Genomic DNA, 15,334 nt, shown 5'->3' with positions numbered 1-15,334 from the left:
CCATGAAACAAAAACAATTGATGAACAGAATTCAGTTAAAGGGAATCAAAAGGGTAGACCTTGTGGAGGCCTGCCGTCAAAGCCTAGCTGTGTCAGTTGCACAGGAAGACACCCCTTTTCTTCCTATTACAAGCAATCAACATAATGGAACATTATGATTAATATCAGGTAGTGTTAACATCTTTAAAGAAAAAAAAATGATTGCATAAAAGCCAAATGTCATAGTGCATAAATTTAGCACCAAATCATTTGTAATTTATGTAAATTGAAGAATTCTTTACCTGTTGCTTTCTTTCTGTTCCTCTAATCATCTCATTTTTCACAAGACAAATTTGAGTTTTTAAAAATACTGTTGATAAATCAACTTAAACATTAGTAATGTCTGTCAGTATAAAAAGCAAAATTTACCAGGCAAGCAAACAGGCAAACACTGTTATGTTACTTAAGGTTAGCACTTTGAGGAAGTTCTGGACTGTATTTTTCCCTAAAATTTACAAGATGTCAAAATTAATTAATATTTTAAAACTGTTAATTAACACAGTCTGATTTCAGAAACAGATGTGAACATGGCTATTTTCTGTTTTAACACAAGGTTTATCAAATTGGAACCTTTTGTGTATTAAACAGAACACCACGGTATTTTATTACTTTAAGGCAGTTTAAAGAGAAGCGTGAATCATCAAGCCTAAAACAGTCAAAACACATTTTGATCAACCCTTCTGTTCAAACTTAAGAAAAAAAGGACCAGAATCATAACATTTTCAATTGCAAATGAAAACTGAGTGCTGTCCCATTAAAAGCATTGGTACCATAGAGTAGGGTTTTAAGCTGTCCACACAACTTGAGTGGACATGCCTAGCCTGTATTATATTGATTACTTGCCCAAAATAATTCCTCAGATGTTGTTTCATCTCTGAATAACATTCAGAATTTATGCTACTTAGACCTGTATGCATGTTCTAAAAAGAAAAGGAAAAAAAAAAAAGAAAAGAAAAGAAAAAAAAAGCCACCTTGCATACTAGTCCCAATTACAAAACTCCATTCATAATTCTTAGGACTATGTGCAAGAATTAATTCTATGTTTAAGACTAAATTTTGAAATAAGTTTACAATATAAAATGATTTGAGATAACAAATGCTAATACTAAAAATGAGATACCTTCCTCAAAGTTTACGACTGAAAGAAAAGAAATGCATTTTAAAACCACCACTTGCTTACTTTCGTGTTCATATTCTGTGAAAATTCCAAAATTGTGTCGACTCTTGTCCACGCATCAGGATGCTCCTTTAAATGTGTCAATACTTCTTGAGCCATTCTTTGCTAAAATATCAAACAAAAAGAATTTGAAGCTAACTTGTTCTTTTGAATCATTCACTTAAATGTTAAGTAATAAGGGAGTCAAATTCTAATAGGATGGTAATTCTATTAATTTTGGAAACATTTGAGAAAGTAATAAAAATGTTCTAAATAAGGCTTAATTAAAAATGGGAATATTTTAGGGGCTGGGGTTGTGGCTCAGTGGTAGAGCACTCGCCTAGCATGTGAGAGGCACTGGGTTCGATCATCAGTACCATATAAAAATAAATAAAATGAAGGTGTTGTGTCCAACTGCAACTAAAAAATAAATATTAAAAAAATGGGAATATTTTAGACAGGCATGGCGGAATAATCTGTAATCCCAGGGACTCAGGAGACTGAGGAAGAAGTATTAAAGACTGAGGCCATCCTCAGCAATTTAGGGAGGCCTTGTCTCAAAATAAAAAATAAAAGAACTGGGGATGTTGGCTCAATGGTTAAGCATCCCTGGGTTCAATCCCAGACAGAAAAAAATAAAAAGGAATACTTTTGTTTCTTTGAAAAACAACAGCCTTTTGGGGCAAATTTTTATTTGGTATTCTCAAAACTAAATATAAGTCCAACCAATGTGGAGCTGGAGATGTAGCTCAGTAGGTTTAGTCCCATACTCCATAAAATAAACCCTGGTAAATGCTAACAAAGACCTACCCTGTTAGAACTATTAAACCAGTTCTTAGCACTTACAATCAACCAAAAGTAACATAAAAATTCACATCTACTATAGGTGCAATGGCACATGGCTGCAATCCCAGCAACTAGAGGGGCTCAGACAGAAAGAACACATGGTTCAACTGGATGTTTCTTATTTCTAACAAAACTTACAACAGGAAAAATACTAAAGTTTGACAATTTTAAAATTTGTCAATGAGCACATAATAGGCCCTAGGTTCGATCCCCAGCCCATTCCCCAATTGTCAATTACCGTTTTCTATATTAATGGTTCAATCCTATGGATTATAAACAAAATATTAAAAAGAATTCAGGAACCAGGTAGGGCATGCCTATAATCCCAGTGTCTGGGAAGGCTCAGGAGGATCATGAGTTCAAAGCAAGCCTCAGCAACATAGCAACCCTATCTCTTAATAAAATACAAAAAAAAGGAAAAAGGGCTGGGGATGTGGCTCAGTTCAGTGGTAAAGTACCCCTAGGCTCAACCCCTGGTGACCAAAAATAAATAAATAAGTAAATAAAATAAAATAAAATAAAAAGGGTACAGGAAATATTCTTTCTTCAATGGACAGAGATTCCTGAAAATCAATAGCTTGGCTTTATGATTCGAACTTCAAAAAAATCATATGCTTTTTTGCTTTGATGTTAACAATAATCTTTTCCTCAAATAGCAATCATGACCCATTCATGATTAAATAGCAATCATGACCCATTCATGATTATCATATTATTTAATTAGCAATACCCACTGCTTGTTATTTAGAACATAAGCAAGAACTTACAGTGGTTTTCTACCCTAAATCCCACCAGAATTTAAAAGATTAAAATCACAGTTGCCTGCATTCCACTGTGAGGACATGGGGTTAGAAGTTAGTCATTAAAGTGTAAACTTTGACACACACCTATAATGTCCTAGCAGCTCAGGAGGCTGAGGCAGAAGGATTTCAAGTTTAAAGCCAGCCTCAGCAATTTAGCAGGATCCTCAGCAACTTAGTGAGACCATAATGCCAGGAACAGTGGCCCAAGGGTGTAATCCCAGTGGCCAAGGAAGCAGGACTCCCAAGTTCAAAGCTAGCCTCGGTATTTTATTGAGGCCCCAAATAAAAAAATATAAAGGGGCTGGGAATGTGGCTCAGTGCTTAAGCACCCCTGGGTTCCAACCCTGGTATGTATGTGTATGTGTGTGTGTGTGTGTGTGTGTGTATATATATATATATATATATATATATATATATATTTTTTTTTTTTTTTTTAAAGAAAGGGTCTCACTAATTTGCACAGGCTGACTTGAGAGCCTCCTGCTTCAGCCTCCTGGGTCAGGGTGTACACCACCACAATTGGCCTATTATACACAATTTAATATTTGATTTTAATAAGGGACTAATAGAATCCAATAAAGTGTTGTGTCATATAAGAAATCATAAAGGGCAGAAAGAATAAGGACACAGGACTGGGAATGTAGTTTAGTGATACAGTGCTTGCCTAAGCTAGAACAGACCCTAGGTTCAATCCCCAGCACGCACAGATAGAGTAATGATATAAACTTACCTAGGGTCAAAACAGACTTCAGTTGTGTTTTCACCCTCTACCTGAGAATAACTAGTTATTCATATCTAACTATAGATATGCACTAACACACAGAAAATACTGAGAGGATAGGATTTGCCAAAGATCCATGCCAAATTAAACTTACTTGGTCAAAACAATATTCTGACAGTGATGAGTTTTCTACACTTGAGCAAATCAAATACTTCCTATACTACCATCATTCACTTCAATGTTACCATACACCATGTTCTTTCCTATTAGTTGTAATTTTACTCTCTAAAGGTACTTCCACCCTAATATTTTTATTTTATCCTAATTCCAGCATCCTCACATATTTTTATTATGTTAAAATGCCAGTAGGGGTTTAAACAACAAAAATACAAAAGTATACTGTACTGAAGAGGGAGGAAAATCAAATATCTCCTGTGCTACTAACTGAATGGGTGAAAGCATTTTAGTTGCTAATAGGTTAAATGAGTTCAAGATACTTAAAAGAACACAATATTGCAGAAAACATCTATCACTTCCATCTTTTTCTTAATTATCTTCTTGACTAAAAATAGAAAAATGCTTTCTAATAAGGCAATCCTAATGTTACAATGCTAAATATCTTACTAAATTACCTATCTAGGCAAAAATTCTGTCTATAGATTAAAAGGGAATATCTTTTTTTTTTTTTGGGGGGGGGTGGTTCTGGGGATTAACCCAGAGGCACTTGACTATTGAGCTACATCCCCAGTCCTTTTTGAGATGGGGTCTCACTAAGTTGCTGAGGTCTTACTAAGTTACAGGAAAGCACCAATGCACCTGGCTAAAAGGGAAGATATTTTTAAAAGTTATTTCTTTCTTTCTTTTTTTTTAGAGAGAGAGAATTTTAATATTTATTTTTTTAGTTTTCGGCGGACACAACATCTTTATTTGTACGTGGTGCTGAGGATCGAACCCGGGCCGCACGCATGCCAGGCGAGCGCGCTACCGCTTGAGCCACATCCCCAGCCCTTAAAAGTTATTTCATCCTTCAGGGCTGGTGACACAGCTCTTCTGCTGGCAGAGCACTTGCCTAGCAATGTGTGAAACCCCAGGTTCATTCCTAGTACTCCACCCACCCACACATGCCATTTCATCCTTGAAAAAAATACTAGGATTCTACAGTTGAGCACAATAAATTTGTTGCCGTATTATTAGCACTTATTTTGACATTAGCAAATAAACTGGAGAAACGAAAACATGCTAAATATTTTACACTTATTTCTAAATGTACCCTTTACAGTGTCTTCTATGTACTAAGAACTTACTTCTATGTATTATGCTTTACATATCATGACTAACTTTTCAATCTCTTGGAAGATAGGTTACCCTTATACAAATGAGACTCTATAGTAGTGACTAGAGAACTTCTTGGATGTCAAATAAAACATTTTCCACTAAAGGTCTCTAACTCTTTTTGCTTTTGAGTAAGATCCCCAAGGAGGTGTTATATGAAAACTAAACTGACCTGGAAGTTTAAAGACTTGACAATTAGTGGCTAAAAGAAATTTTTAAATGGCATTAAGCTCTAAATCTCAGCTTCCTCATTTATTATACAATAGCTTGCAGATTATTTATGCTACTGACTTGGCACTTGCTTATGTATAACATAGGCAAAATACTTCATGGAAAGCTGCTGCCCTTATAAAAAAATTTACAAACAATGGGGCTGGAACTGTAGCTCAGTAACAGCATGCCTGAGGCACTGGGTTTGATCCTTAGCACCACACAAAAAAAAAATAAAATAAAGGCATTCTGTCCATCTACAATTTAAAAAAATTTAAAATACGTATACAATAAAACATAAATCTCTTAATATTATGAAACATTAAAAAATAGTATGGGGGGCCTGGGGTGGTGGCTCAATGGTAAAGTGCTTGCCCAGCGAGCATAAGGTACTGGGTTAGACCATAGGCACCACATTAAAGAAAAGTAAAAACAAATAAACTAAAGATATTTTTTTTAAAAAAAGTACTATCAGGGATGGGACTGTGGCTCAGTGGTAGAACACTTGCCTGGCATGTGTGAGGCACTGAGTTTGTTTCCCAGCACCACATATAAATAAATAAATAAAAGTTCATGAACAACTAAATATATTAAAAAAGTAATATGCCAGGCATAATGGCAGTTCGTATAATCCCTGCTGCTTGGGAGGCTGAGGCAAGAGGATCACAAATTCAAAGCCAACCTCAGCAACTTAGTGAGACCCTGTCCCTAAATAAAATAGGAAAAAGTGCTGGGGATGTGGCTAGGTGCCCCTGGGTTCAATCCTGGATACCTAAAACAAAGAAGGGAAAAAAAACAAAACAAACAAACAAAAAAAAACCCCAACAACTCACTACTACCATTAGTTCTTCTATTTTGGCTTATTCATCACACTTTTAGATGTTAAAAAGAGCTAAGATGTGTTTGGCTTGGTGGCACAAACCTGTAATCCCAGCAGCTCAGGAGGCTGAGGCAGGAGGACTGAAAATTCAAAGCTAGCCTCAGCAATTTATCAAGGCCGCAGCAACATAGGGAGAGCCTGTCTCAATAAAAAATAGCCAGGCATGGTGGTGCATACTTGTAATCCCAGCAGTTCCCAAGGCTGAAGCAGGAGGATTATGAGTTCAAAGCTAGCCCCAGCAAAGGGAAGAGGCTTAACTCAGTGAGACCCTAGCTTTAAATAAAATACAAAATAGAGCTGGGGATGTGACTCAGTGGTCAAGTGCTCACGAGTACAATTTCAATCCCTGGCACCCAAAATAAATAAATAAATAATTAGGGCTGGGATGTAGCTCAGTGGCAAAGAGTCTGCCTTGCATTCGCAAAGCCCTGGGTTCGCCCCCCAGTTCCAAAAAAGACAAAAATAAATAAGATTAAAATAATAATAATAATTAATTAGATTAAATAAACAAGTAAAAAAGAAAAAGCTAGGCATGTGGCTCAGTGGTTTAGTACCCTGGGTTCAATTCCTGATCCCCCCACAAAAGAAGAGCAAAGGTTAAGTGATATCAGCAACTGAATCAATGTGAAAGTAAATGGTTTTCTTCCTCTTAATTGCTATAGACTAGTGCTTCCATTAGTGACTTTGATGTTGAACCTAACTTTACTTCATGCTTTTCAAACTTACTTTAATACTCTTTCAAAAGCTGCTGCTTTACATGCATCCATGTTAGCAGAAATGAAGCTTTAAGCTCATGTTGAATGTATAGCATAAGAAAAAGAAATATCAAAAAGTCCCTGGGAGTATTAACCTGGACTAACACAAAATTACCCCAGGATACATTTTTCTAGTTTTAGAACATTTGTCAACCTTTTTCCTTTTTGAAGTTTCTGTTTATTATAGTGATATCAGCACTGTGGATTTCACAAGGTAATCAAAATAATTATGATTGCTTAATGTTTACATATCACTCTTTTCGGGCTACCTATAAGAAACGACTTAGCCACTTTTCAAGTTTTTCAAAAAATAAGATAGCACCCAGGGTCTTTTAATTATACAAATATCGTGACAATATAAATAACTTCCTATCTACTAACAAAACACTGTTCAACCAGGAATGTTTTGGCAACATAACTTGTAATGTTAGATATTATGTCATATCACATTAAAGATTTTTGATACAACTGCAGAAATTTTACTCAAAAATAGTTCATCCCATAAAATTCATGACTGACTGACTAGTTTGTATCATACAACTTAAAAACTTATGCCTGTTTCACTTATGTCTATTTTTGGTACTGGAATTTGAATCCAAGGCATTCTATCACTGAACTACATTCCCAGCCCTTTATATTTTTTTATTCAGAGACAGAGTCTCACTAAATTGCCCAGGATTGCCCTAAATGTGCCCTCCTGCCTCAGCCTTTGGAGTTGCTAGGATTACAGGCCCCAGCATATCCAGTTCACCTATTTTTTTTAATTGGATGTTAAAAAAAAAAAACTCGAACTAATGAAAACACGGCTTATAAAAAGATAATTTTCCACATTACTACATTCCACAAAATTCAACTAATATGAAAATGTTTGGTCATTATTGGACTTTTTAAAACACCTGTGAAATAGTTCTGCAATTTCATATTTAAAAATAGAAGAATCAAGAGGGCTGGGGATGCAGCTCAGTGGTGGCACACTTGCCTAGCATGCCTCTGGGCCTGGGTCCAACCCCCAGGACCACAAAAAATAAAACAGAATAACCACACCCACTCCAAACTTAATACACACAAAAGATACACATGACATACTTTTTTTTTTTTACTTTACTGACAGCATATAAGTTGATGAGGCTGGTCTGGAACTTTCCATCCTCCTGCCTCAGCCTCCAAGTTGTTGGCACTACCAGCCTGTGCCACCATGCCCAACTAACTTTTAATATCTAATAGTGAATATTTCTGAAGTTACCAACATAGTAAGTATAATATTCTATAATATCCTACTCATAACCATCAAACATATGAAATCTCTTTCTCCAGTCCAAATTCTTATTACAGTTAATATACAATTCCAAATTCATATTAAAAGTAGAGTATCTTTTTAAAAACTGACAATTTATCTATCAACTTTGTTACATTTTAATAATTAAGTTTTGGTCAGGTACTTTACCTGGGCTCCTTCTCCATGGTATAAGCAATTCACCACATTGTCTAAAAGGTTGATATCCAGTTTTTGGCTGAAATCGAGCAGCTGACGAGCTGCATGGTCTGCTAACATTGTCATAATTGCTGGCATAGATTACTGAAAGGAAAGAAAAAAATTTAAGCTGGCCATGAAATTAATATTATCAGTTAAAAAAAAAACTTTCTAAAGTAAGTTTACTTCAGTCATATTCTTACAAATATTTTAAATAGCAAACTTCAGAAGCTACCTTATTATCACAAAACAACCTTTAATGACAGCCAAGTAACAAAAGCTGAACTTAGCTAATGCACAACTACATTAGTCATTAGGGTCCATTAATTTCCTAGTGGTTTTAGACCCCAGAAAAATTTTACTAAACTACTAACATTTATAAAGTATGCTAACCTATTTTTTAAGAGAATCCATTATTAGGCTTTTATAGCCCTAAAAATTGAAACAGTTAAGTCTTGATGGCAAATTTTTAAGCATGGATTAGCAGACATGGCTTTTTTCTTCTAAGTAGGATCTTCAGGATAGCTCAGTATAAGCTCCCTTCAAATATCTTAATTCTTAAGATATGCTGAAAAGACAGGACGATGATAAACATTAAATATGAACATACAAGATTTCCTATTGTAAATCACCAGTAACAAGTGTCAACAAATCTTTTTAACCTCAAGAATTAGTTTATGTTTCAATGAATTTGGGGATTAAAATTACACTTATGAACATATGCACTCCTATGTAATAAGTCCTATGCAATAGGCCAAAATTAGATTTTTAAAAAAAATTTTCAGGTATGTAGTCACTAACAGGACAAAGTGGTAAATTAACTCGAATGTATTGGCTAAAACCTACTGGGGTTTATATGCAATGTTATCCTTCTAAGAGGATTCTACTCTAAGATACTGGCACATATTCACATTTTTAGTTGCCCAAAATTACAAAATTCTTTCCTGTTTTTCCTTCAAAAATCAATGCCACTCAAGGCTGGGGATATAGCTTCATGGTAGACAGCTTGCCTAGCACGTGGGAAGTCCTGAGTTCCACGGTACCAAAAAAAAAAAAAAGTTAACAGATGCCATTTAAATCAGACTGGTTGAGGCAATAGTTCCTTAACCTTTGGGGGGAAGGGTATTAAGATACCATAAACATGATAGTTCTAGTCCAAATTTTATAAAGCCACAATTTTGAATACAATTAAAGAGGATACAAAACACCTCGAAACCCATCTATAAAACCCTTAAATGTTTAGAACAAAGTCAGATAGTCACCTTCACTTCTCCCCTTCTAGGATCAGGGAATGAGTGGTTAATTTGATTACATTGTGTCTGGGCAAATTAGTTTGAAAGGAAAAATTTATTGGCTATTTACAATAGTTGATAACTGTCCTTAACAAAAGCAGCGATTTCAATTTTAGCATAAACATCTTAAAAATGTCAATTACAATAAATTAGAAGTCCAAAAGATGAGTCACCTAGGTTAGATATTGTGAAATGTACCTACATTACATAATGTAATGTAAAAGACAAGAAATTGAGTACATGGGTTTTTTCCAATCCTTCAATGTATTTTAGTCCATTATTGACAATGTGTAAATGATAAAACTTCAAAATTTTCTATAATGTTTAGAGTTTTTAAGCAGCAAAATACCTGTCAAACAAAACATTTTAGATCTTAGTACTAACAAAATGTATATTACACACACACACAAAAAAACATATAATTTACCTCTACTATCAAGTGCCTTAATTTTAAGAATAAAACCTCAAAAATTAAAAGCTTAAAACGAACGTCCAATAAGCACCAAGATCTACCTACACATCAAGTTTCGATTTTTTGGTTAAAAATTAAACTTTTCACCTACTTGTCATAATTTATATTCCAAACAAAAAAAGATTAATAGACTGCATAAAAGTTACTTTCAAGTACATTGTTCTTAGAGTTTTTCTTGCTAGAGTTTTCAAATGAAAAATCAGGTTTAGAATAGAAGCGTTTAAATACAGTAGCAGTTTGCAATCCTCAGAACTAGTGGTTATCTTCAGAATGACCTACCTATTCTTGAACTGTATGTAGTACAGAAATGGCGGCTTTGTGGTCAATGCCAAGCATTTAGTATCCCCAAATCAAACCTTTTCCAAAACATTCTTTCCACTACCATCAGTGTCCACATGCTTAAGATATACAATCAGGCAGACAGCAAAAGCGGGAGAGGTGTAAGCACACTCGCTTTTTCGTTGGATCCTTTCAACCTAAAATCCACTCACCGGACTGCATATTCTAAAGGATTATCCAGCAATGCGGTGACTCTAGCTAGAAGCAATTACCAAAATACCTTCACTGCCACTTCTATCTAAACAGGCAACAACTACACAGTACCAGTTCCCACCCCCAAACCAGAAAAATATCACAACCGTTGCTTAATGGTAACTTCACAGTATGTGAAAAAACAAGTCGCTACAAGGCAAAAGACTGCTACTTAGGTGTGTGGGCAATCGCCTGCTTCATTCAAGAGAAACACACCTCACTAGGGCCCGCCCTCCCCTCGCTTCCCACTGGAACGATTTGCAGCACTTCTAACTATAGCACACAGGAGCACGCACTCACCCCGCCCAGACTCGGAGGAGGCATTTAGACCAGTCGCCTTAAGTTCACTGCCCCATTCTCTCTGTAGCACGGCCTCTGCGTGATCACAGGCGGCCGGGCTGGGCATGTAATTAATGCTTCCTCTACTACACCATTTCCACCCCTCCACCCCAAACTCAAGAGACATCCGAATGAAGGAGAATCAGGGCATCATCTACCGTACACTGCTAGCAGTCTCAGTGATTCGACCAACTTAAAACATTCAAATCCCAGAAAAGAACTACACAACTCGGAACCCCATTTGCAGATCCCTGAGAAATTAACTAATCTTTCCTAGTTCTCATCCTACTTTGCAAAAAAAAAAAAAAAGAAAGAAAGAAATCTTTATAAGAGTTTTCTTGCAGAAGGAGCACGGACTAGGCAGCCCCTCCCTCCCCCATCCCAAGCTCTCCACCGAGGGGGCCACGTGATGCAGGCGGACGTTTCAATGCTGCTGCACTAAATATTTCTGGAAACTTCCACTCCTCATAATTTACTGAGATGTTTCCAAATCACCCCAACTTCTGCCTAGCCCAATGGGTCGGGGAAGCCCTTCCACCCCCTCGCGGGGCCTCGCTTCACTACCACGCTTCTTGCTTTCCTCCACCGCCACCCTCACACTCGAATGACCCAGCAAGCGCTCCCCTCCCGCGGCCGCCTCCCCGCCTCCATCCCCCAGCGGCAGAAGCGTCTCCATTCAATCGCAGGCTCCGCCGTGGGCCCGTCGCGCCCGCCGCCGCCTCCCGGGCTTGCCTCTCGCGGCCGCCACCGCGCCCCACGCCGGCCTCCTCCCGCCCGGCCGCGCCGCCGCCCGACCCTCGGCCCTGAAGACACAGTCGACTTACCCAGAAATTGAACCAACTGCTTCTTCCTTCCTTGTCGGGGTTTAGGGCGAGGGAAGGTGGGGAAGGGGAAAAGGGGAGGAAATCAAGGTGGGTTTCAGTTTTCCCACCTTAAAAAAAGGAAATTAAAAAACGGAGAGAAGGGCAAAAAAGCTCAATATTTACTATTCCAGGGACACCTCCCCCCAACACACCCACCCGCCCCCCCAAAAAAAGGGGAATTAATCTGAGGGATAAATGCTCCCGCCCGGCTGGGGAGTGAGCAAAGGGGGAGGGGAACGGGGTCAAGTCCCAAAGATTCAGCCCCAGGGGGACCCTCCAGCCACAGGCGGCAGCAGGAGCAGCAGTAGGGGGTGTAGAGTCCACACGGTCGGGGGAAACGCTCTGCTGCCAGTTGCAGTCCGACTCCCCCCTACCAAAACACGGCTCCTACTCTCACGCGGCTCCGGCGCTGGGCCCCCCCACCCCGGCTCGCCTAAACTTTCCCCCCTTCTCTTGCTCCTCAGCGACTGGTGGTTCCCCCCTCCCCCTCTGGGTGGTTGCACGGACTGCAGCAGCAAAGACTGGAACAAGCACCGCCGCCGGGGCTGTAGCTACTGTTGCTCTTGCTGATGCTGTAGCTCCCGCTGCTCCTGCCGCGGCCGCTGCAGCCGCTTCTCCCCCTCCTCCTAGTGCCTCAAACTCGGAACCGGTTGAAACCGGTTCAGACTGGGAGATTCCATCTCGGTTGAGTTTTCAGCCCATGGCGCCGCGGAGCGTTTGGAACCTGGGCCTCCGCCCCCAGCCTGCCTGCCCATTGGCCAACTCCAGCCACAGCCGCGCCATCAGCCTATATCTTATTGGTTGCAATGACTGTCAGTCCGTCCTCAAAGCTCCACACGAGCCTGCTGCTTCGGCCCCCGCCTCTTTTCAGCAGCGATTTGCCCGCAGAGTGGGGGAGGGGAAGAGGGGTGGGTCAAAAAGGAGTGAGGAGCGGGGTGGAGGAGGAGGTGGGACCAAGAACTGAGCCGAGCAGAGAAGGGAGCGAAGAGAAGCCTCCTGGAGGATTGGCTCGAGCGCGCTGTCAATCAAATGCGGCCCGCCCTAGACTTCCCTTCCCCCTGCCGCCTTACCCCCTCCCGGTGCTTGGCTCGCTGGCCAGGCCTTTCCCGCCCGCTCATTGGTTGGACGCCTTTGGTGACGAGGAGGGTGGGGCGCCGCTAGTGAACTGGTGGCGGCGCGAGTTTGAGCGCGGAGCGCAGCGCGCGGCGGCGTTCGCGGGGCTTTTACCCGGACCCGCGCCGGCCCGCCCCCGTCGGCTCCCGCCAACCTGCAGAGACCTGAGCCCGCCAGGATCAGGACCCGCCCCTGGGATGGGGGCTGCGCTCGGAAAAGGGAGGGCACACCCAGTTGCTTGTAAATGCGGGGAAAGGATAGAGGGGGAGAAAAGTGTGAAAAGGATATTTCCGAGGCTGATTGTAGGCCCCGGAACTCTAATCAATTTCCGAAGCCAGGGTTTGGGGCCCAGGAATTTAAGATGAGAATTCCCAGGAATAAGGTTGGCGGTGTGCTGCGGGATATGCAATCTTAGCGACTCGAGATCTCAAGAGTCCTGGGAAAGATTCGGTAGTTTAGACACTTAACTATTCCTAAAAACCGAAATACTGTAATGCGAATTTTCTCTGGTTGAGCTTGTGTTCTAAATAAGTCCCACTTGGTGCCCTTGATCTGCCACACTTTTTTCTTTAAAGTCTAGCTGCCCTTCACATACTTGATCTTACCAAATAGTATTTTCTCTGAAAGTCACGCTTTCACATGGTTGCCTCTTGTTTGTCCCCAAGTGTCCTCCAAATCAGCTTTACAGATTGTTCTTAAGAAACAGCAAGCTGCGCTGGGGTTGTGGCTCAGTGGCAGAGCTCTTGCCTAGTATGTGTTCGATTCTCAGTACCTCATATAAGTAAATGAATAAAATAAAGGTCCTTAAACTAAAAAAGAGAAGAAAGAGCAAGCAGCTGTGCTGGGGGGCTGGGCTGGGGTTGGCTCAGCAGTAGAGCATTTGCTTATGCCTAGCACATGTGAGGCCCTGAGTTCGATCCTCAGAACCATGTAAAAATAAGTAAAGTTAAGGTATTGTATACAACTACAACTAAAAAATAAATATTGAAAGAAAAGACAGAGCAAGCTTCCCACCAAAATTTACTAGGCCCATTGTGCCACCAAGAAGCAGACAAATGGCTTATAAAAGCAACACAATTTTCTTCAGCAAATCCTCACTCAGTGTACAATTAATATGGAAATGCCACTTAAGGATAACTCCCTCTCCCTCCAATAAAGAAAAACCTAGTGACAACTCAATGCTTAGATGTATTTAAAAGATAGTGATTGGCTTTCAGATCTAAGATTTTTATTTATTGACTGAGTAATATCAAACTATCATATATAATATATATGATATACACTGATCATTTGAAATACTTGTATTCTTTTAACCAGAAAATCCAAGATTTTTAAAAAAATAGGACACAAGTCCCCCACATTTTTAGTCCTTGGACCAAGCCACACCGGGTTTTTGGATGGCAGAACAATGGGACTGAAAACCAACTGGGCCAGGGGTGACCCACTTCTGTAACCCCAGCAATTTGGGAAGCTAACCAGGAAGATTTCAAGTTGAGGCCAGCCTCAGCCTTTTAGCAAGGCTGTAAGCAACTCAGCAAGACCTCATTCTCAAAATGAAAAAAAAGGACTAGGAATGTGGTTAAATGGTTAAGTACCCTGATTCAATCCCCCATACCCAAAGTGGTACACACCTGTAATTCCAGTGACTTAGGAGACTGAAGTAGGAGTATCTCAAGTTTAGGCCAGTTCAGCAAACTTATACCCTGTCTTTAAAGAGAAAAATAAAAAGGGCTGAGATGTAGCTCAGTGCTAAAGCACCCCTGGGTTCAATATCCAGTTCAAAAAAAAAAAAAAAAAAAACTGGGAGTAAGACCTGGCTTTCCTCAAAGGGTGATGTGGGACAAGTCACTGCTACCTCTTTGGGTGTCGGTTCCCTCTTATGGTTTATATGGGATTGGTATCCTTCGTTCCTGTTTCACAAGTTGGAGTTAAAGATCAAATGGATGTGAAGGAGCAATATAACCCATTGAAGCAATATAAAAGTCAAATAGTCTCAGTTTGCAATACCCTTCTTTGACTTTTTTTTTTAATATTTTTTGGTTGTTGATAGACTTTTATTCTATTTATTTATTTATATGTGGTGCTGAGAATCGAACCCAGTGCCTCACACATGCTAGGCAAGTGCTCTACCACTGAGCTACAACCCCAGCTCTCTGACTCTTTAGGCCATCTTTAAATCATACACCCCCAGACATCTCTCTCTAACTTTAGTAAATTGGTTGCAAATATTTGATCCATCCATTTTGCCTAGAATTAGCTAAATTGAACTATTGCATATAAACTTATTAGCAACTGTAAAAAGAAGTGACAAGGAGCTGGGAATATAACTCAGTTGGTAGAGTGCTTGCCTCCCATGCACAACGCCCTGGGTTTGATCCTCAACACCACAAAAAAAAAAAAAAAAAAAAAAAAGAAAGAAAAAAAAAGTGATTGGGCAGATAATTTGATCACTGTATTTTCAGGATCAAATTTAGAACACAAGTCTCACATACTGTGTGTCTTAATACTTTT

At 39.6% G+C, this 15,334-nt stretch overlaps 1 protein-coding gene across 2 annotated transcripts in view; it reads right to left on the bottom strand.

Annotated features, from left to right (window-relative positions):
- The window catches only part of Xpo1 (exportin 1), a 40,926-nt gene extending 28,786 nt beyond the window's left edge, over positions 1 to 12,140 (bottom strand). The window contains exons 1-4 of one of the 2 annotated variants that reach the window (XM_046423310.2): positions 11,672 to 12,140; positions 8,607 to 8,781; positions 8,187 to 8,318; positions 1,220 to 1,321 (exon numbers count right to left, since the gene is read on the bottom strand). In XM_046423310.2, coding sequence (XP_046279266.1) covers positions 1,220 to 1,321; positions 8,187 to 8,312 — 228 coding nt within the window. In that variant the 5' untranslated portion in view covers positions 8,313 to 8,318; positions 8,607 to 8,781; positions 11,672 to 12,140. The remainder of the gene's footprint in view (positions 1 to 1,219; positions 1,322 to 8,186; positions 8,319 to 8,606; positions 8,782 to 11,671) is intronic. The other variant, XM_046423307.2, reaches the window with a different exon arrangement.
- Positions 12,141 to 15,334: the final 3,194 nt, after the last annotated feature.

Source organism: Marmota monax, unplaced genomic scaffold (genome assembly GCF_021218885.2).
Source record: "Marmota monax isolate L192 unplaced genomic scaffold, Marmota_monax_Labrador192_F-V1.1 WCK01_AAM20220418_F8-fsc00015, whole genome shotgun sequence".
Classification (NCBI taxonomy): domain Eukaryota; kingdom Metazoa; phylum Chordata; class Mammalia; order Rodentia; family Sciuridae; genus Marmota; species Marmota monax.
The sequence above is the reverse complement of the archived record's forward strand: the minus strand, read 5'-3'. Positions and strand labels throughout refer to the sequence as shown.